The 22,477-nt window shown below is 38.1% G+C and overlaps 1 protein-coding gene across 4 annotated transcripts in view; it reads left to right on the forward strand.

Annotated features, from left to right (window-relative positions):
• Nucleotides 1-22,477, forward strand: part of LOC127653638 (centrosomal protein of 95 kDa-like) — a 54,997-nt gene that overhangs the window by 11,373 nt on the left and 21,147 nt on the right. For 2 of the 4 annotated variants that reach the window (XM_052140399.1, XM_052140401.1), the window contains exons 2-7: nucleotides 4,425-4,553; nucleotides 5,088-5,192; nucleotides 6,485-6,601; nucleotides 8,521-8,611; nucleotides 8,709-8,827; nucleotides 21,080-21,273. In XM_052140399.1, coding sequence (XP_051996359.1) covers nucleotides 4,425-4,553; nucleotides 5,088-5,192; nucleotides 6,485-6,601; nucleotides 8,521-8,611; nucleotides 8,709-8,827; nucleotides 21,080-21,273 — 755 coding nt within the window. The remainder of the gene's footprint in view (nucleotides 1-4,424; nucleotides 4,554-5,087; nucleotides 5,193-6,484; nucleotides 6,602-8,520; nucleotides 8,612-8,708; nucleotides 8,828-21,079; nucleotides 21,274-22,477) is intronic. The other 2 variants (XM_052140402.1, XM_052140403.1) reach the window with 2 other exon arrangements.

Genomic DNA, 22,477 nt, shown 5'->3' on the forward strand with positions numbered 1-22,477 from the left:
GTGAATTATTCCTGTAGCCCCTGTAACAAACAACTTTTCCCATGCTTGCTCCACCTACACTCTTGTGCAGGACATGACGTGCCAAGTGATCATGCATATTTAGCATTGTTTTGCATTCCTTGCATTGTTTGAACCTGTTTTATGCACAACAATAACGCTCTGTCTGCATTAAGGAAAATGTAGACGCTACACATAAATTGATTTTATTGTAATTGTTTCATACATTTGATTGAACAAAAATATGTGAAGTGCAAGTCAGTGAGTTGTCAATATTTTTGGTTCATTTTCCAAGAAGAGTAAGACTGTAAGTTTTAAATGACTGCCGTTCAGCCATGTAACTATGTGGTGCAAGCTAAAAGGTTCTTTGAACTTGTTATCTGTTAGCCAACCGAATTGCTCACATGTGACATGTGAAGCCAATCGGCTTGCATGGAGTAAGCTGATTGGCTACCCAGTTACATTTGAATAAACCAATCAACTTGTGTCTCTTTCTTTGTCTAACATTTAAATAGCTCAGTTTGGCAGATAAGCAAGTGTCACTGCAGCTCACTGCGAGAGTTTTCTATTATAATGCTCAGGTGGTTTCTGGTTATTTTTCATCTATCAGCTTGCACTGTAGGGCTGCACGATTTGGGGAAAATGTCATATTGCGATTATTGAGGCTAATATTGCGATAAGCGATTGCGATATAATAAACAAATGGTAACGTGAGTCAACTAGATTGCACAAATGATTACTGATAGTGCTGAAATGTGTATTTCTCAAACTCACAAACACATCTGTGATTGTGCTTTGTTTACTGGGCTTTTTAATGTAGTTTTAGTCAATGAAAACTGTTGACATTTTAGTCATATTTTAGTACCATTTAGTAATATTGATATTTTAGCCACTGAACACTGTAAACATTTTAGCCATAAGAGTATTATTGATAAGCATTTGACAATCTTGTCTATCCAAAACCTATATAACCTATATCATCATGATAAGATCAAACTTATGTGAAAAATAACACTAAAATGACAACAACAATAAAATGTGTGTGTATGTGTGTGTATATATATATATATATATTACACATACACACATACACACACACACACACATATATTTTATTGTTGTTGTCATTTTAGTGTTATTTTTCACATAAGTTTGATCTTATCGTGATGATCTCATCAATGATGCTACACGTTGCACTGCAGACAGCGGGGGTGAGAGACGAGAATCTCTGTGTTAGAGTGCGCATCACCTGGCAGAACTTTATATCTCTCCCGGTCTCGACTCCCGCTCAGATTGGGTCACTTCCGCGACTGGTTGAAGCGGCTCTGACCGTACCGAGAATGACAGTTTTGGAGTTTGTGTTTATTTACCTGGCACGCTCCCGTATTATATTAACTTTAATTAAGGGTGAAATAAAGATATATCGCCAAGATATGATCTGTGTTATTTTTTCTGGCCACCAGTTCAGTGTCGGTCTGCTCAGCATCTATCACCACGCTGAACACCAGAAACTGATATGACCATACGTGCCACTCCCTAAACTGAGACTGACTGGTCATCTTTTTATTAGCGGTGTAGAGAGAATGGGCTGTCACGTCCACTCATGCATTTATTTATTTAATATAATCGCAGCGTTTTGCCGTCATATAATCGCACAGGCTGACATCGCGATTGCGATATGATTTATCATGCAGCACTAATATACAGGTATCTTTGTATTAAAGAAACAAAGACACAAATTATGAAATCATAAAGTAATATAAGACATGTTCACCTTGAACCTAAAATGGAGTTCTATTTAATTTACTTAAGGCAGCATTAACTGTATTAACAAACCCAATACAAACACATTCGATAAGAACACACATTTGGCACAGAGGGGTTACCAGGATATCATGTTTGGGGGGCATTTGGCTTGTTTGGGGGGGCAACATAAACAATTGAAAAAATCGGCGCAAAATTAAGCTATACTACACACAATCTGTTTTAGTGCATATCTTTTTCTAAGCCAGGAACCCAGAGATAGGCACAGGGCCCCTATTAGACTATAGGGCTTAAACTGGATTTTTGTCGTGTCAGACCTCACTCATCTGCTAGCGGTGGAAAAATATGCACAAAACAATCCACTTTTAAATTGTAATTTATCATCATATGCAGAGGCGTTTCCAGCATTGAAGGACATCCGGGGCTTAGCCCAGACAATTTTATTTTCACACTAGCAACCACTTCCCTGTAGTCCAAAGCTGGTGAGAGGGTATTCTTTGAGTTTTGCTCTGGCTGGGCCTGTTTCTACAGTTCCTAAATCTTCCACTCTAGTACTATCCTCAACATCCTCTCTCCTCCCTGAATCATCTGTGATGCAAAAGAACAGATACAGCACATAACTTATTGCAAATCAGCTTCAAACAACTAATTCATCAAGTGCTACATATGTCAAAGTGTAGACCAATACCATTGAAGAAAATGTATTGGGAAGAGCACATCAGTGGGATTGCCCTAATATCTATCATGATTCTTGAATTTTCATGTACATTAACATAAAGTCATCACAAAAGAGTTATATTATAGTGAGTAAAGTGAGGTAAAAAAAATATTGAATATAAATAATTTATATTTTTTGACATAAATAGTCAAAATGATGTATACGATCCTAAGTTAAAGCAATACATGAATGACTTTAGTCTAAGTTCATTGACACACTATGGCATCGAACTGTATATAATTCTCATCATCTCTATGAGAATAATTCATCTGTCAAAATCCTTTCATTAGGGTCATTAGGATCATTGAGATAAACAATGTTTCACTTTTAACTTTCTCTAAAGTAAAGTGACTTATTAATTGTTACCAGTTTCCATGCCTGATTCTGGCACAGCTGCTGCTGCTGCTCCTCAGTCTGTTGCTCATCTTTGCTACACTCTACAAAACCATTTAATCAAATCAAAGTGTATATTTCCTACAAACTAATATCACAAAATAAGTCACACATACATTTTATGTTAATGCTTATTGGTTATCCTTAGCGAAAACAACACCTGATAAACAAGAAAAATATGCTCCGAACGGGGCTCCTGCGTGAGAGGCGACTGCGTTAACTCGGAGCTACCAAGCTGCGTCAATCTACACTAGGAGGTTACAGGCTACAACTCTTGGCATATTGTGGGTGAAAGCCAGCTAGATGATGATCTTAATACTTTAAGGACAAAAACAAATGTGAATTCTTATCCACTGACTTCTTTCGGAAAAATCCCCAAAGCCTCATTTGCCTAATTTTTGCTGTCTTTCCTGCTAATTGCCGTTAACTCGACACTAAGTAACGTTAGTTGATGTCAACGACTGTGCAAGCTCCTCCTCTACCTGCTGCATATTCAACAGAGAGGAAGAAACGGAGTCGCCCATAGGCTACCGACAGCAAAGGAACTTATTCTATAGGCTAGATTATGCCTATGTCTATTTTTACAGGCTGTATGCAGTATGTGCAAAGCCAAAGCACAATGAAATAAGGCAACTTATGATTTTGGGGGTTTACATAGGCTTTAGTCCGGTTTCATATTTGTCAGTCAACTATTCAAAATACATTCGTGGCTACACTCAAAACAACAGATGGACAGATTATTTCTCAAATTCTCAGGGGAGGCAGAGCTTATCCTAGGGGAGGCACTGCCTCCCCCAGCCTCCCCCTAGACACGCCCCTGATTTGGCAGCATTTTTTGGGAACACAAGGGAATATATTAGGCTTATTTATTATGATGATTATTATTATAATTATCTTTACATTTATAATCGTCTTTATTTCTTAATTTGCAACTGTTGCCGCATACTGATACTTGCGTGATGGCAAATGGGGTCGTTGGAGATGGTGTTTGTATTTGGGGAGATGGTTATATAGAATATTTTTTTTAATCCCTTTGTTTATTTATTGCATTTTCATTTCGATTAAAGTGCTATTTGAATTTAAAAATGTATTTTATTTAAGTTTTTCGTGTTTGAATAAATACATTTTTAAAGCAATCAGTGTTGTGACTGCAGATCATTACCTCGCCCACCCCTAGATGCAATCAAGTCAACATAGACCAGATTTTTAAGGAATTTTTCCAACATCTTGAGGAATTCATGCCATGAAGAATTGAGGCTGTTTTGAAAGCAAAAGGAGGCCCTACCCAGTATTAGTATAGTGTTCCTAATAAAGTGCTCATGTGTGAATTTACTGTTTGTGGTTTGTGATTGGAGTGCCCTGACCATGATCTCTGCATTCATACCGCAAGCCCCTGCCTCTGACAATAAGATCTTAAATAATCAAGAACAAATATGTTTTTTTTTTTTTTTATTTATTATATTATTTTTTGTACACAAATGTAGCATTACTGTCAGTGGGAAAGGAAACACTGTGTTTGAAATGTTTAATGTACACTTGTGTTTTTGTGTAGATTGGGTGGATGTGGCAAACAATCTTCTGTTGAAATGTCACACTAGCCTGAGGCTTGAAAAGATTACAGACTGTGATGCAAATGTGTTTGTGGCTTTGTACCAGGATATCTTGGGAGAGAAAGTACCAGGTATTCACATTCCTTGAGCACAATGCATTATATTTATATGTATCTAGCAGGTTTTGTGTTTTTGCCTTGTTGATAGTTTTTGTTTTATAGTATCAGGTTTCAGTTGTTGATTTTAACAGCATTTAGTCTGAGTTTGAGAATTTGAATAATCCATCTTAAAAGAAACTGGGCCAGCATGCACAGTACAGCTAAATATTACACATAAAAGCTTTCCTTTCAAAATTTAATATAAATCTTTATAGTTTTCCAAAGAATTGTAACCTCTATCATTCACAAAATGTATATAGATTCCTTCCTTCTTGCATGTTTATTCAATATTTTGGCTAATTTCATCTTGCTTGCCACTTCAGATAAGAGTAATGTACTCTCAGCTCTATTTAACACATTTTACTGTGTTTAAATCCATTCCACACCTTTTCCTTCCCAGTGATGGAAAAAGTCATCAGATTTGGTCTTGACCTAGTCATTACTAAGTGGAGAGAAGAACCTACTTTTTTTATATGAATGTGATTTGTTGGAATGTTTCTTCCTCAGATTATGTTGATGCTCATCGTCAAGAAGATGACATTCACAATGTGCAATCTGTAGTTGACTCGCTGGCCTTAGACTACCTCCACATCAGTTTATCTCACATCACAGGTTAGGATCTGTTTTTTTTTTGTTTTTTTTAATTTTTTTATCTTGCATCCCATGTTAGGACTTGTTTTGCTGTCTATCACAAGAATCAAGTAGCTTTATTGGCATGGTAAAAATAAGCTTTAAATGGCTAAAGCACATGTAAATAAACATGTATACACATTTATACACAGTTGTATGCATTAAAAGAAATATCTAGAATAAAATATAGTAATAATAATAATATAGGTACAAATAAAAACTGCTAATATTTAATGCATGTTGCACAATATTGATATTATTGTCCTCTCTTGGTAGGTAAACCTACTAATGCTCACTATAATAAAAAGTCTTTGCATGGTCATTAATCAGTTATTATTGGATGAGGAATAGTGTCATGTGATCTAAAGTGTTTACTCAAGCTCACATCATATCCACCTTTTTCTGCACACGAAAGTGTCCCACAATTCATACTGGAAACCTCTCTTCGTTTTTTCGAGCTGCAGTGTTTTTATTCGCATCTGTGTTTGTTCTTAGCAGTTTATGTGATGTTTAGCATATTAAATATGTAAAAACTGCTAAAAAAAAGTGGCTACAGAGTGCCGATACTTTACAGAGTCAAGATGACATTCTTCTGCCTCACCCATGGTAAGATGACATGATGCGATAGCCCATGGTCAGTTATGTTGATATCATGATCTACTTCGAGGTGATTACCCTGCTGGAATATAATATAATGGCCCTTTACCCTATCTGCTCCAGGGGTGCTGTATTATGTATAATTGCATATATACAGTGAAATGTATTTGTTTTCACATATCCCAGCTAAGCTGGGGTCAGAGTGCAGGGTCAGCCTATAACAGCACCTCTGGAGCAGATAGGGTCAAGGGCCCAACAGTGGCATCTTGGCAGTGCTGGGACTTGAACCCCCGACCTTCTGGTTAGTAACCCAGAGCCTCAACCGCGTGTGCGTGCGTCCGTGCGTGCGTCCGTGCGTGCGTCCGTGCGTGTGTGTGCGCGCGCGCGTGTGTGTGTGTGCGCGCGTGCGTGTGTGTGTGTGCGTGTGTGCGTGTGTGTGTGAGTGAGAGAATGAATGAATGAATGGATGGATGAAATAAAAGATTTATGTTTTTGCTTACATTTACTTTCTAATGGGTAACTATTGTAACCAGGATTGGTTGTCTCCAACTTGTGGGCAGGGCCTTCTTGCAAACTGTATGTGAATTTTATGGTGCCTCTTGAGAGCACTTCATTTTCTAATCTGGCTGGCTTAAACTAGTGTTTCCCATACTAGCTCCCATACTTTCTGTCTGTAGGTGAGAATATAGTCAGAGGAGACAAAGAATCCATCAGAAATCTGTTGGAGATTTTTGATGGTCTGCTGGACTACCTCACAGAGCAACTAAGTGATGTGGATGAGCCCAAACATGGAGGTGAGATTTATATCCCACTAATTATTTTTATATACACTCACCTAAAGGATTATTAGGAACACCATACTAATACTGTGTTTGACCCCCTTTCACCTTCAGAACTGTCTTAATTCTACGTGGCATTGATTCAACAAGGTGCTGAAAGCATTCTTTAGAAATGTTGGCCCATATTGATAGGATAGCATCTTGCAGTTGATGGAGATTTGTGGGATGCACATCCAGGGCACGAAGCTCCCGTTCCACCACATCCCAAAGATGCTCTATTGGGTTGAGATCTGGTGACTGTGGGGGCCATTTTAGTACAGTGAACTCATTGTCATGTTCAAGAAACCAATTTGAAATGATTCGAGCTTTGTGACATGGTGCATTATCCTGCTGGAAGTAGCCATCAGAGGATGGGTACATGGTGGGCATAAAGGGATGGACATGGTCAGAAACAATGCTCAGGTAGGCCGTGGCATTTAAACGATGCCTAATTGGCACTAAGAGGCCTAAAGTGTGCCAAGAAAACATCCCCCACACCATTACACCACCACCACCAGCCTGCACAGTGGTAACAAGACATGATGGCTCCATGTTCTCATTCTGTTTACGCCAAATTCTGACTCTACCATCTGAATGTCTCAACAGAAATCGAGACTCATCAGACCAGGCAACATTTTTCCAGTCTTCAACTGTCCAATTTTGGTGAGCTCTCGCAAATTGTAGCCTCTTTTTCCTATTTGTAGTGGAGATGAGTGGTACCCGGTGGGGTCTTCTGCTGTTGTAGCCCATCCGCCTCAAGGTTGTGCGTGTTGTGGCTTCACAAATGCTTTGCTGCATACCTCGGTTGTAACGAGTGGTTATTTCAGGCAAAGTTGCTCTTCTATCAGCTTGAATCAGTCGGCCCATTCTCCTCTGACCTCTAGCATCAACAAGGCATTTTCAGCCCACAGGACTGCCGCATACTGGATGTTTTCCCTTTTCACACCATTCTTTGTAAACCCTAGAAATGGTTGTGCGTGAAAATCCCAGTAACTGAGCAGATTGTGAAATACTCAGACCGGCCCGTCTGGCACCAACAACCATGCCACGCTCAAAATTGCTTAAATCATCTTTCTTTCCCATTCTGACATTCAGTTTGGAGTTCAGGAGATTGTCTTCACCAGGACCACACCCCTAAATGCATTGAAGCAACTGCCATGTGATTGGTTGATTAGATAATTGCATTAATGAGAACTTGAACAGGTGTTCCTAATAATTCTTTAGGTGAGTGTATATGGGGCTTTCTCAGCAAATATTTGTATTTGCAATTAATTAATCGGGACACCATATAATTAATTCGATTAAAAAATGTTGGTGCAAAAACGGTACAAAGAAAGAGTTCAAATTCTGGCAGAATGTTTCACCTAGATACACACACACACACACACACACACACACACACACACACACACACACACACACACACACACACACACACACACAAAAAATGATCTTAGCACAAGCTAATAGTTATTTTACATTTAAAGTTATTTTAGTAGAATACTTGTATAAACTGAGGCTTCAGTGTGCGTGCTTCTCAACTGTGTCACTTCATGTTGATGCCAGGCAAACTGAGTTCCATGGAGTCCTGGTGCATGTACTGTTTACAACTCTTGTTTCAGCACAGTGGTTGATTGACAGGTGAGTGGGTGGTGCTTCGCTGTTGTCCGGGGCAGATTAGCGTTTACACTAGAATGCGATGTGGTCACATGCGTTTTTGTCTACCTCTGTATAGTTTTTGTGATCCAATCACAAAAGGTTTTGGACCCCTTTACACCTATATTTAGTGTGGCTCACTTGTGATCTGATCACCTGAAAGAAAAATGAATACCTGGGGTAAATGGTGTAAATGACTTAACTGAAGACTTGTAAATTGTCTTTAAACACACATGTAGAGCTCAATGGAGAGACCCATACCAGCACTGCAGTTCTTCAGCATGAGGAACAGGACAGAGAAGAGATGCAGTCTCTGGCCTCAAGCATTCAGTGAGTGGTCTTTTAGCTAATAAATGGAAATGATAATAACATGAGTTCACAATAATGCCATCAACAAACAATGAAAAGACAATTCTCTCTCTTTCAGCTCTGCAGTCCAGTCTAGCAAACATTCCCTTCATTCCTGGAATGGGGATGAATCGGAGTCTACCACAGAACTAATCCGACTGGGGGATTCCGCTTGCACGTTCGCGGCCAAGCATGAAGGTTCTTATCAGTGTTTGATGTTGGATTCTACTACTTGGGAGTTCTCATTTTCACAGAACCACATTGCATGACACATTATACTGTACATGATAAATACTGCGGTGTGTTTTTCTCAGAGGAACAGCAAACAAAAACTACACTAAATCAACCCTGTAGTTGTATAACAATGCATTTTCCACTTCAGAAAGCTGGGACCAGATAATTTAATCCGCTGACAAATAAGACACTCCAGGCTTACACCATTTTTTTTTTTTGTAGCTTTCTAATGCTCACTACAGTCAAAAAGCATTAGTTCAGATTTGACAGATTCTTTCAGAAAATGTGCTCGAGGCCGGTCTCTGGTTACAAAGCGGACCAATGACCGCTGTTGTGGTCTGCGTCAACGTGATGCATTTATTTTTGGATATGTATACATCAGGCTATGGCATAATCTATACCGTAACCACCATAGCTACCTCAATGCAGAAGTATAAATCAGTTCACTACCATGGTTAGGTGTACAGTAGCCATGGTTCCATAAAACAAACAGTAGCCTAAACACATTTAGAAACTGTAAATACAAAATATTGAAAATGTATATATACTACATTTCTAACCATACCCTAGTTGATACAGTTTGTGTTACTATAGTAAATTCATCGTACCTTTTTGTTGGGGTCGTGATTTGTGGATTAAAAATGCCTTGTGTACAGTATCTCACAAAAGTGAGTACACCTCTCACATTTTTGAAAATATTTGATTATATCTTTTCATGTGACAACACTGAAGAAATTACACTTTGCTACAATGTAAAGTAGTGAGTGTACAGCTTGTATAACAGTGTAAATTTGCTGTCCCCTCAAAATAACTCAACATAAGTGAGTACACCCCTAAGTGAAAATGTCCAAATGGGGCCCAAAGGGTCAATATTTTGTGTGGCCACCATTATTTTCCAGCACTGCTTTAACCCTCTTGGGTTGCCACTGGCACTCCACTCCTCCATGACGACATCACTGAGCTGGTGGTTGTTAGAGACCTTGTGCTCCTCCACCTTCCTTTTGAGGATGTCCCACAGATGCTCAATAAGGTTTAGGTCTGGAGACATGCTTGGCCAGTCCTTCACCCTCATCTTCTTTAGCAAGGCAGTGGTCGTCTTGGAGGTGTGTTTGGGGTCGTTATCATGCTGGAATACTGCCCTGCGGCCCAGTCTCTGAAGGGAGGGGATCATGCTCTGCTTCAGTATGTCACAGTACATGTTGGCATTCATGGTTCCCTCAATGAACTGTAGCTCCCCAGTGCTGGAAGCACTCATGCAGCCCCAGACCATGACACTCCCACCACCATGCTGGACTGTAGGCAAGACACACTTGTCTTTGTACTACTCACCTAGTTTCTGCAACACACGCTTGACACCATCTGAACCAAATAAGTTTATCTTGGTCTCATCAGACCACAGGACATGGTTCCAGTAATCCATGTCCTTAGTCTGCTTGTCTTCAGCAAACTGTTTGCGCGCTTTCTTGTGCATCATCTTTAGAAGAGGCTTCCTTCTGGGACGACAGCCATGCAGACCATGGTCTGAGCACTGACAGGCTGACCCCACCCCCCAACCTCTGCAACAATGCTGGTAGCACTCATACGTCTATTTCCCAAAGACAACCTCTGGATATGACGCTGAGCATGTGCATTCAACTTCTTTGGTCGACCACGGCGAGGCCTGTTCTGAGTGGAACCTGTCCTATTAAACCGCTGTATGGTCTTGGCCACCGTGCTGCAGCTCGGTGTCAGGGTCTTGGCAATATTCTTATAGCTTAGGCCATCTTTATGTAGAGCCAACAATTCTTTTTTTCAGATCCTCAGAGTTCTTTGCCATGAGGTGTCATGTTGAACTTCCAGTGACCTGTATGAGGGAGTGTGAGAGCGATGACACCAAATTTAACACACCTGCTCCCCATACACACCTGAGACCTTGTAACACTAACGAGTCATATGACACTGGGGAGGGAAAATGGCTAATTGGGACCAATTTGAACATTTTCATTTAGGGGTGTACTCACTTTTGTGGCCAGCGCTTTAGACATTAATGGCTGTGTGTTGAGTTATTTTGAGGGGACAGTAAATTTACACTTATACAAGCTGTACACTCACTACTTTGCAAGTGTCATTTCTTCAGTGTTTTCACATGAAAAGATATAATCAAATATTTACAAAAATGTGAGGGGTGTACTCACTTTTGTGATACACAGAGTTCTCCTATTTTCCTTGAAAATGCTGTTCAGAATGGTGGGCTCGTTTAATATGATTTTTAAACTAGTTTAATCACAGACACTAGGGCTTTCGCGATTATTAAATTTAGCTGACGATTAATTGTGGGTGGTTGTGGTTGAACTTTACTTCCTGTTCCGGTTGCTGCTGGCACACTGCACAAGTCTCTGTTTGTAGCTTGCTAGCCTGCTTAGCATTGCTTATTCTTCTTATACGTTCAGCATTTTATCCTTTACCATTTTACTGCATGCTTCGTTTTTTTCTGATTTTGCATTGTTTCATCTGTGTATTTTACCTTGCGCACCCATTATCTCTCTTTTTTATTTTCATACATCTCGCATCTCAACTGTGTGCATTCGTTTTCTATTTGTTTTACACTTATTATTGCATCAATCTCAAACTTCTGCTGATCAGAAATGACATTGAACCACATTGATCTCAAACCCTTGCCGCTAAAGAACAATCCACAACAACAAACACTTGCTGTAAGGCATTCGCTCATGTTATTTCTTCCTGCATTACATGCCACATGTTTACTGTGTCTTTTTTTGTCAGTAGTGAGGGATTTGCATGTGATAAATGTAAGGAATTAGTCAGGCTGATGGACAAGGTTAATGAGTTACAGACATGCATCCAAATGGTAGTGGAGTTCATTGAGAGAGAGAAGCCGGTAGATACTGTTTTGGATGTGAGTAGTACAGAGAGCAACACGCACACTTTGGTTCCGGCTGTAGAGCCCCTGCAGCAGGGTGTTTGGGTGACGTCTCGGCGGCATACTCGCTCAGCAGAGAGAGGCCACTCTCTCATTCCTGTTAGGGTTTCCAATAGATTCTCCCCACTCAGTGATGCACCCACTGAGAATCATGTTGAAAAAGCCCTTGTTATTGGTGATTCTATTGTAAGGAACTGGAAGTAGAAACTCCAGCCACTATTATTAACTGCATTTTGTGTGCTAGAGTGTACGACGTCAAATAAAATTTACAAGTGCTGGCTAATGTTAAACGTAGATTTTCTAAAATTGTTATTCATGTTGGCACTAATGATGTCCGGCTTCGCCAGTCAGAGATCGTTAAAGAGGTGTGTGAATTTTCAAAAACTATGTCAGACACTATAATATGCTCTGTTCCCCTCCCTGCTTGTCGTGGTGATGAGATTTATATTAGATTAGTGTCACTGAATGGCTGGATGTCTGAGTTTAGATTTTTTGATAGGAATATATTAGATCTAGTAGCGATCTCCAATTCCCCAGTCCCGTCTTTCTATGTTCATGCCCAGTGAGGTGCAGTCGTGAGTCTGAGTCTCTGAAGACTTTGTGAAGGAAGTAGAAAGAACAACAACACACACTGTGTCTATATTCACTCTACTCAATGTTTATTACAGCAAGCATGTTATTTATATTCTTCATGAGACAAAGAGACAAAGAACAGCCGATAGATAAGTGACAACAAGGATCAAGGGGGAGAAACTGGGTACACCGGAGTGATACAGGAACAAGACCATATACAGATGCCCCAGACATAATGCCTTATGGCTGACCCTGTTCACCTCACGAAAATAAGTATGACCTGTTCAACTCACAAAAATAAGTATGATTCACGGAATATGGAACATCATAAAGAGGAAGAGAGCAAAGAGGAACAGTCAGCAATTGCTAAATATATTGCTACTATACCATGCACACCCTGAGGCGTGTGGCGTGCATCTGGGGTCAACTGAGCACACATACATAGAAAGTAAAAAACACACAGAGCAGAACAGCATGTATAATTTCATTTTTCTCACAATTATGAGACACTGTTTTCTGAGATGCTGTGACTGTTGACTGCATAATTCCAATTTTATTTCTGAGGATTTCTATTTTATCAGTAAAATAATTTATGAAGTCATTACTATTGTGCTTCGACAGAATATCTGGTCCTGTTGAGGCTTTATTCCTAACCAAATTATCTACAGTACTGAATAAATACCTAGAATTGTTGTGGTTATTTTCTGAGTTTGCTAAAATACGTAGCAACAGACACTATCCATCTAAAACGCCGCAAAATACCTCTAATTTTGTATTCTTCCACTTGCGCTCCATTTTCCGAGCTGCTCTCTTGAGAGCGTGAGTGTGATCATTGGTGCAGGGCTTTTTTTCTTTAATTTTCTTTCATCGAAGGGGTGCGACACTATCAAGAGTGCTATAGAAGACTGTATTTATATTTTCTGTAATAACACAAGGTAGACGAAGTAATGTTATGAGATGTCATTGCTCTATGGCATAATTTCTATAGTATCAACATCAACTCCACATGACAGAATTAAATCTAGCATAGGATTATGATGAGATGAGTTGGTCCTGTCACAATTTTTCTGACTCCAAGAGAGGTGAGAATATCTATAAATGCTAATCCCAATGTGTCATTTTCAATATCTGTGAATGTTGAAGTCACAAACAATTAAAGCTCTATCTACAGTAACCACTAGATCTGATAGAAAATTAGCAAATTCACCAAGGAAATTAGAATATGGCCCGGGTGATCTATATACTGTATTTGTATATGATGGTGTCACATTAAGCATTATTAGCTTAAAAGACTTACATTCATATCCTGTCCTCTGAGAAACACCAAAACTTCACTGTAAATTGTAGCAGCTCCTCCTCCTCGACCCATCAGACAAGGCTTAACAATAACGTGGGGGATTAGATTAGTTTAAATAAATATATTCATCCAGTTTAAGCCAGGTTTCAGTCAAGCAGAGCGCATCCAATGTATGATCTGTAATAATTTAATTTACATTGGTAAATTTACCTTTGGTTGAAAGAGATCTAATGTTTAATAGCCCTACCTTTTTATATGAGGTTTATCTTCAATTCTAAATATTTTTTTCAAGTCTGACCTTATAAAATATAAATTATAAAATACTAATTTAATTATTGAGGGGTTTGTGTTTGGTAGTTCAGGGAACAGACACAGTCTCTATATGATATCTAGGTGATAGTCTCTGTGTTGTAGTTTGTGACCTGTGTGATTGCATCTTGCAGACGTTCGGGTTAACCAGTTTGTTTGCTTCCTGACCTGGGCCCCAGTTAGTCAAATACTATCATTATTAAGACTATGAGCCAAATTATTAGAGGAGAGCGGTACCTTCCCTGGAGGGATGGAATCCGTCTCTCTTTAGCAGGTAAGGTCTACCCCAAAAACTCCAATTGTCTATAAATCCTATTTTATTCTGTAGATCCAATACCAACTAAGCTCTTAAAAGAGGTATTCCCTGTAATCTCAGAACCGCTTAATATTATTAACTCATCACTATCCTTGGGACATGTCCCAAGAAACTTTAAAATGGCAGTTATCAAACCACTTAAGAAGCCACGTCATGTTCCTGAAGAATTAGCTAGTTATAGAAGATTTCAAATTTTCTAGTGTCCTCCCGACTATGTTCATTTCTACAGAGAAATGGTATATATGAACAATTTCAGTCAGGATTTAGGCCCCATCACAGTACAGAGACTGCATTTATCAGAGTTACGAATAACTTGCTCTTATCATCTGATCATGGCTGCATTTCTCTTGTAATGCTTTTAGATCTTAGTGCTGCATTCGATATGATAGATCACAACACTCTCTTGAATAGGCTGGAGAATTATGTTGGCAATTGTGGACTCATTAGCATGGTCCTATTTAACAGACCACTACCACTTTGTATCTGTAAATGAGGAATTGTCAAATAAAACAAAATTTAAGTATGGAGTGCTACAGTGATCAGTTTTAGGGCCTCTGCTTTACTAATTATGCTTTGCCTGGGAGATATCAGGAATCGTGGAATAAGTTTCCACTGTTATGCCGACGATACCCAAATTTATATTTCTTTGAAACCCAAGGAAATTTCACAATTCTCCAAATTAGCAGATTGTATCAATGAAATAAAAGATTGCATTGCCAGACATTTCTTTCTACTCAATTCTGACAAAACAGAGGTACTAATTATTGGACCAAAAACCTCTATAATTATAATTTGACTCTCAATGGATGTATTGTTACGTCATCATCTAAAGCGAAGAACTTGGGTGTTATGTTTGATACCAATTTGTCCTTTGAAAATCAAATTGTTTGTAGAACAGCATTCTTCCACCTCAGAAATACTGCTAAGTGACGACACATGCTCAGTGTTGCTGATGCCGAAAAAATTATTAATGCGTTCATGACCTCAAGACTAGATTATTGTAATGCATTACTGGGAGGATGTACTGCAAGTTCAATAAATAAACTTAAACTGGTTCAAAATGCAGCTGCCAGCGTGCTGACTAGAACCTAGAAATGGGATCTTAGCCTCATTTTATCGTTGTTGCATTGGCTACATGTTAAATTTTGTATTCATTGTAAAATTCTGTTAACTCCATACAAAGCTTTGAATGGTCTAACTCCACAGTACTTAAGTGACCTTCTGTCACATTACATTCCATCACGTTCATTACGATCACAAAATTCTGGCATATTAATAGTTCCTAGAATATCAAAATCCACAAAAGAAGGTAGATTATTTTCCTATTTGGCTCCTAAACTATGGAATAATCTCCCTAAAACTCACTCAGATTAAGTCTAGACTAAAGACATCTATTTAGCCAGCATACACCTAATTTAGTTGCTGGAACACTATTGTAGGTGTACTGATTTTCTTTTTATTATTAGGGGCTCAATCATGAAGTGCTAGAAATCCTATTGTTGTTGCTCAGATTTTTTTTATTATTATTTAGTTGTTCATGCTCAAAGTGCTTGACCAATCCAATGCCAAACGATTCTAGTAATTTATATCATATGATAGCTCCTCTCATTGTGAACCACTTTGCCTCAAGAACCATAAGTGTCTGTCAAACCGTTCATTAAATATTTGAGATTATGTTAAAAACCTACTTTTGCGAACTAGTCCTAGGCCGTTCGTCCAATTGGTACCAAACCAATGCCAAAAGATTAGTCTCAATATCAATAATAATTAAATTAATAAATAATAAAACAAAAAAAAGTTTGAACTTTCACGTTAGCTACGATGTATGAAAACACAGGAAGTAGGCGTGGCTACTTCTACATTAATGCTAATGGGAGAGAGATATCTTTACTAAATTTAACTTATGTATGGGCTCTATCTGACAACACACAACTAAATCTGCATAGTTTTGCCAATTGGTGGCGCTATAACAGTGAAAAACATGAAAACGGCTGTAACTATGGTACCTTTGGTCAGATTAACTTCAAATTTGCATGCAGTGTCATTGTTTCAGGTCCCATCAATTTCTACGAGGACATTTGCATATGGATATTGCGATATCCAATTACTTCGGCGAGTGGTACCCGGTGGGGTCTTCTGCTGTTGTAGCCCATCCGCCTCAAGGTTGTGCGTGTTGTGGCTTCACAAATGCTTTGCTGCATACCTCGGTTGTAACGAGTGGTTATTTCAGGCAAAGTTGCTCTTCTATCAGCTTGAATCAGTCGGCCCATTCTCCTCTGACCTCTAGCATCAACAAGGCATTTTCGCCCACAGGACTGCCGCATACTGGATGTTTTTCCCTTTTCACACCATTCTTTGTAAACCCTAGAAATGGTTGTGCGTGAAAATCCCAGAAACTGAGCAGATTGTGAAATACTCAGACCGGCCCATCTGGCACCAACAACCATGCCACACTCAAAATTGCTTAAATCACCTTTCTTTCCCATTCTGACATTCTGTTTGGAGTTCAGGAGATTGTCTTGACCAGGACCACACCCCTAAATGCATTGAAGCAACTGCCATGTGATTGGTTTATTAGATAATTGCATTAATGAGAAATTGAACAGGTGTTCCTAATAATCCTTTAGGTGAGTGTACATATATACATGTGTATATACACACACACACGTTGTTTTTGTCAACAACAAAATCTACAGGAAGTTTTCTCTTCCCCCTTTTAAAAACTGAAGAGCATATTTACATATATGAGCCCAATATTATCCCATTTATTTCCTGATTTCAAACATAATTCAAACAGAACATACATATTACACAGGCTCCTCATTACCATGGTTAATAGTAATAATAATAACATATTATAGTATTTATGAAAAAATAAATACTAGCTGAAACACATCTTGAAACTTTAACTACAACTGCCACTCTTGATATACAATTAGGTCTAATAGATTCTATGTTTTAGATTATTTCATATGAAACTAAAACATTTTCAAAATATAACAGTTACTTTTACTCATGTAAAACTATTTGGTAAAGGTGATGATGTATAATGAAAAAAAATAATAAATTCTGCATAGCACAGTGTTGCTCTTTTCCTCCTCAGTGCTGTTTGGCATGTCAGGGCTGCCTACTGTTTGATGATTTTGACTTGACTTCCTCCTTAACGCTTTAAACTAGAAAAGTCTCACTAGAATTGAAATTGGTCACATCAGTTTTGAGGTCTGCGCGCCGCAATATCGAGGGAAGCCGGTTGTTGCATGCACGCTCCAGAGAGAAGCACAGATCATGATTACAAGCTGGTTCCGTTACACTTGTGCTAAAGTGCAGATGAGAAGCCTTTTGCTGATTGCGAGAGTATCATTAAATTTGCCTCGGCAGTCCTAAATAGGCTATCACTTGGACAGGTGAGATTCTCTGTCCGGTTGTATTTTGTTTGCCTCAATACCATAGATAAGCAAATGTACATTGTATGATAACCATACATTTTCAAACCATGGCATACCTTGAAACCGGTATACCGCTGCAACCCTATTTGCAATGGCTTGCCCTATGGCCAGTTACCATTTTGGATTTGGCATGAAAACTTCTGATATTATGCAATTTCATACGTTTCATGTCTCATAGTATGTATTTGGTGTTGTTTGCACACCAGTAAGCAGTTTCATTTGAGTTAGCAATTCACATAAACACAAAAGCTGTATACCAATTTGAGCTGATAATTTAGAAATTAAATTGTTATTTGGTGGTGGTCTCAGTTCTATAAAAATGTTGCACATTAGAGGTTCAACACAACATTTCACAAAACTACATAGCTTTATAAGTTAGAGGTACACATATTTGTCTAAAAAATGTGCTTACAAACTTACAAAGTTTTGAACTGCAAATTGTGTCTACACATTGGTTACCAAAGGCTCAAACACAGTTTATTCACAGCATGCACAGTATCTATTCTTTCATATTTGACTGTTATGGTTCCCAAACCTGCTTGGACCCCAATAATTGCTGCTTGTGGCTATATTTCTTTTCTTTTTCTGCCTTAAAAGTGTCTGGGCATCAGAGACCGCAAGTCATGGAGACACCAAATTGGCAGGATGGTCTCAAATCCCCCTCACTACTCGGGTGCTCAAATGCACACCCATAAACCACAACAAAAATGGCTGACAATAGCCAATCAAATTTTAGCACATTATAACTCGTATTGGGAATGGTCCAGTGTTATGAAAATTACTATATGCTAGTAAGGTGTCAACTCGAAGCCGCATATCAAATTTTGTGACAATGGACCACACAGTGGTGGTATAATTAGTTTGCATTTTTACTCATAACTCTGGAACCATACAGGCTACAATACACATTTCTCTGAATCTACCAGTGCCACTTGAATTTCCATTTCCGCAAGAATGTTTTTTTTATTTATTTATTTATTTTACAATTTCGATTTATTTGAAAAAAATTTTTTTTTATAATTCTTCCTAGGCCGTTTTCCCGATTCTAACTAAACTCTCTCTAAATTTCTATATGTCATCTACAGACCCTCTTGACAAAAAGTTATCAAAATAATTTTGATCCGTCAAATCGTTCCAAAGTTATAAGCAAATATGTTTTGGCTGTGGGGTATGACTAATTAACCTATATCTTGTGTGCAATTTTCAAACTTAAAATTTGTACACATGGACAAGAGAACACTGAGGTAACATACCAAGTTTTGTTAATTTTTGAAGCTAGGGGGCGCTATAACTTCAGAAAATCCTATTTTTACAACTGTGCGCAAAGCAGGTGAAATGTCACACCAAAATAGATGTCCATGGGATCTTTTCTGTCAAATTTGTTTGTTTTGGTCATCTCGCCATATGTGCTTGGCCCCCGACAATAGTCGCTTGTGGCTATATTACTATTTGTTTCCCTGTCTCAACCTCGGGATTCATAGCTCCATTCCTGCTTTGTGTCAGACACCATATCAGATATATCGGATACATCGGATACTTCATATGCCACTGTCTGAACTTTGGATTTAAGATGCACCCCACCGAACCTCACCAAAATATCCTGCCGGTTGAACTGCGATGCACCTCATCAATCTCTGCCTGCATCACCTTTGTCTGTTGATGGACAACACTCTTGAAATGGAATACATAGACTATCAATTAATTGCTAACAAAAGGGATACTTACTGTATGTGAACTTCTGTAGCTAATCCAGGATGGACTTCAAAGACATTAGTCATTAATCTTACAGTTCATACAAAAATCTCAATTTCAAACCATGACTTGCACTGCACACAAATAACTAATATTGGCATTATATTCATGCTGTTTAGCCAGAGGGAAACTGGCCACAACAGTGAGCCTGGTTTCTCCCAAGCTAATTCTTCTCCATTAACCAAAATCTTGTGGAGTTTTGTGTTCCTTGCCACAGTCACATTTGGGTTTATCATTGGGGTTCTAAATACAATTAATATTTCATTTATTTTTACACTCAATTTACAGTCATATTTAATCAAACTACACAATGATGACTATAGATATTAAGGTTTAATTTTCTGCTAAAACATGATTTTCTGTAAAGCTGTTTTGAAACGACTCGTTAAAAGCACTATATAAATAAGAATTACTTGGCAGAATTTTAAAAAAATTATAATTTAGATTATGGAGATGAATTGTCTCTTAGGGCTTTCACTATGAATAGTTATTTATTAAGGTGCTTGTGTGCTTCATACACCTTAAGAAATAATTTTGCATATATAATTTCAAATATATAAATCAAATAATAAAAGAGGGATATACGTTTTCCTGTTAAAGCTTTAAAATGTAATGAATGTCTTGAAAAATAATCTTTTAAATATCAAAATCTTTTTTGACAACTTTAGTTTTGGTTAATTTTACATTTACACTGTTGTTTTTGGAACTCAAATATTTTATATTAGATTGTTTTATAAAAAAAAAAAATGAAATTATATTTGGGTAATATTATATTTAATTATATTACATTACATTTACATTTATGCATTTGGCAGACGCTTTTATCCAAAGCGACTTACAGAGCCCTTATTACAGGGACAATCCCCCCGGAGCAACCTGGAGTGAAGTCCCTTGCTCAAGGACACAATGGTGGTGGCTGTGGGGATCGAACCAGCAACCTTCTGATTACCAGTGTACCAGTTATGTGGTTTAGACCACTACAACACCACCACACAACCCACAAGCGCTTATTAAGATTATAATGCAGCAAAACCGTTGATATTTAGTTTCATCATTTTATAACTTCACAGAAATAGAGTAGGGGAAGATTTATTTTGAAGTGACAAGGTCAAGTTAGACCCTTGGGGTAAGATGCCACCCCCCACATCAGAGCACTTGATGTGCGCTTCAGGCACTCTTCCTGACAGGAGCTGCTCTGGCTGGCATCCTGAATGACACATATGCATTGTTAATGACATTTTTATATTCGCTTAAAATTATCTTATTTGGGCAATACATTGTGATTGGAATTTGAAGTGCACAATAATCTTGGTTTTCTCAAATACACTGACTATTGATACGGATAGGGCATAACGCTGTTTATTTCCATTTTGGAGTGTTTGCCTTTAAACGACAGCACATTAGAGTGAGTCAGCCAACTCTGTAGTACCTCCTACAAAATTTAGGAAAGAAATTTGCAGTCTGTAGCCCTGTTATGTCCCTTTTTGTAATGGAAGAATGATGTGAACCACCATTAACAACCTAACGTCCATTTTTTTATTTTTTATTCATTTATATTAGAGTAAAAGAACCTGCTAACACTATAAAACCTCTACTTCCTTAGTGTTGGCTGCTGATCTTCCTGTAGTGGAAACCCTAGAGACAGATGTAGCGAACACCCATGCCATCCTCCTGAGGGAACCTCTTCGGCCCGCCATTGCTCTCCAACCTCCCTACCAGAGACCCACACCCTCCTCCGACATGGCCATGCCACCCAGAGACCAGGCCATACAGCACCCAGAAAATCCACAGCAAGAGGTTAAAACTCTTTATACAGTACTAGATTTCATGCAGAACTATTATTAGGAGGATGGTATGATGATTTGCAATGGAGTAAAGCTAAAAACACAAAACAAAACAAAAAAATAATAGAGAAGAGGGCTGGGCTATGAAACGATATTGATTTTATTGGAGAAGAATAAATTATATCATGTAGGGCTGGGCAAAAACATATTTTTACAAGATTCTTTTTCTCTTTTTTTTCAAGAATCGAGGAATCAAGGTTTTGCATAAAAATATTACCAAATGCTATAGTTAGATTGTTGTCAATCCACCAAAGGCTGAAAAATTCAAAGAAAAATGTCACTGCTTGGTTGATGCTACCCCCCAATTTGATCAGCTGCACATGTTTGTGCACTCCAAATGAATGTAACACGTTAACAACATGAAGACTGCTTTAAAAGACACCGGTTATGTTACCAGTACTATTTGACTGCATTACTGTAGCTTAACTTCATCCAACATACATGTGTACACCAGTTTAATCAGACCATAACTGGCCTTGGCGTTCTGAGCATGTTGATGAAGGGTCTCCTTTCTTTTCTTTGCTATAAATAAATAATAAAGCATTAGGTATGTAACCGTTACGGGCACTTCTTGTCAAATCATATGGATAGGCTAAATATGGGAGAATCAAATATCCACAGCTGTTTTAACCATGATGATACATATGGATTGCTAATTGCTTTATTCTTTGATGTGTTTCAAGTGAACTGCATCCATAGCCAACATTTGGAAAGGTATGATTTTAGTGCTAATAATGATTTTGATAAACGATTTATCCTCTCTTATTTCTTCGATTAATTGGAAAAAAGTTTTATTTCCTGTATTTATTGAAAATGAAAACAAGGATTTGGTTCAATTTACAGTACTAAATTCACAATTCAATAGTCCCACAAAACTTGCCTGAATCATGAAAAGGTACGTTTGAATAATTTTATTATTACTTTTAGGACATAGGCAAAACAGTTCCTTTTAAGAAGTTTACATACACTTTGATTGAAATCATTAAAACTCATTTTGTAACCACTCCACAGATTTAATATTAGCAAAATATAGTTTTGCTTTGAAACTTTGTGCATGACACCAGTAATTGTTCCATCAATTGTTTATAGACAGATTGTTTCATTTTTAATTGTCTCTATCACAATTCCAGTTTGTCAGAATTTACATACACTAAGTT

The sequence above is a fragment of the Xyrauchen texanus genome, chromosome 13 (assembly GCF_025860055.1).
Source record: "Xyrauchen texanus isolate HMW12.3.18 chromosome 13, RBS_HiC_50CHRs, whole genome shotgun sequence".
In the NCBI taxonomy this organism is placed as follows: domain Eukaryota; kingdom Metazoa; phylum Chordata; class Actinopteri; order Cypriniformes; family Catostomidae; genus Xyrauchen; species Xyrauchen texanus.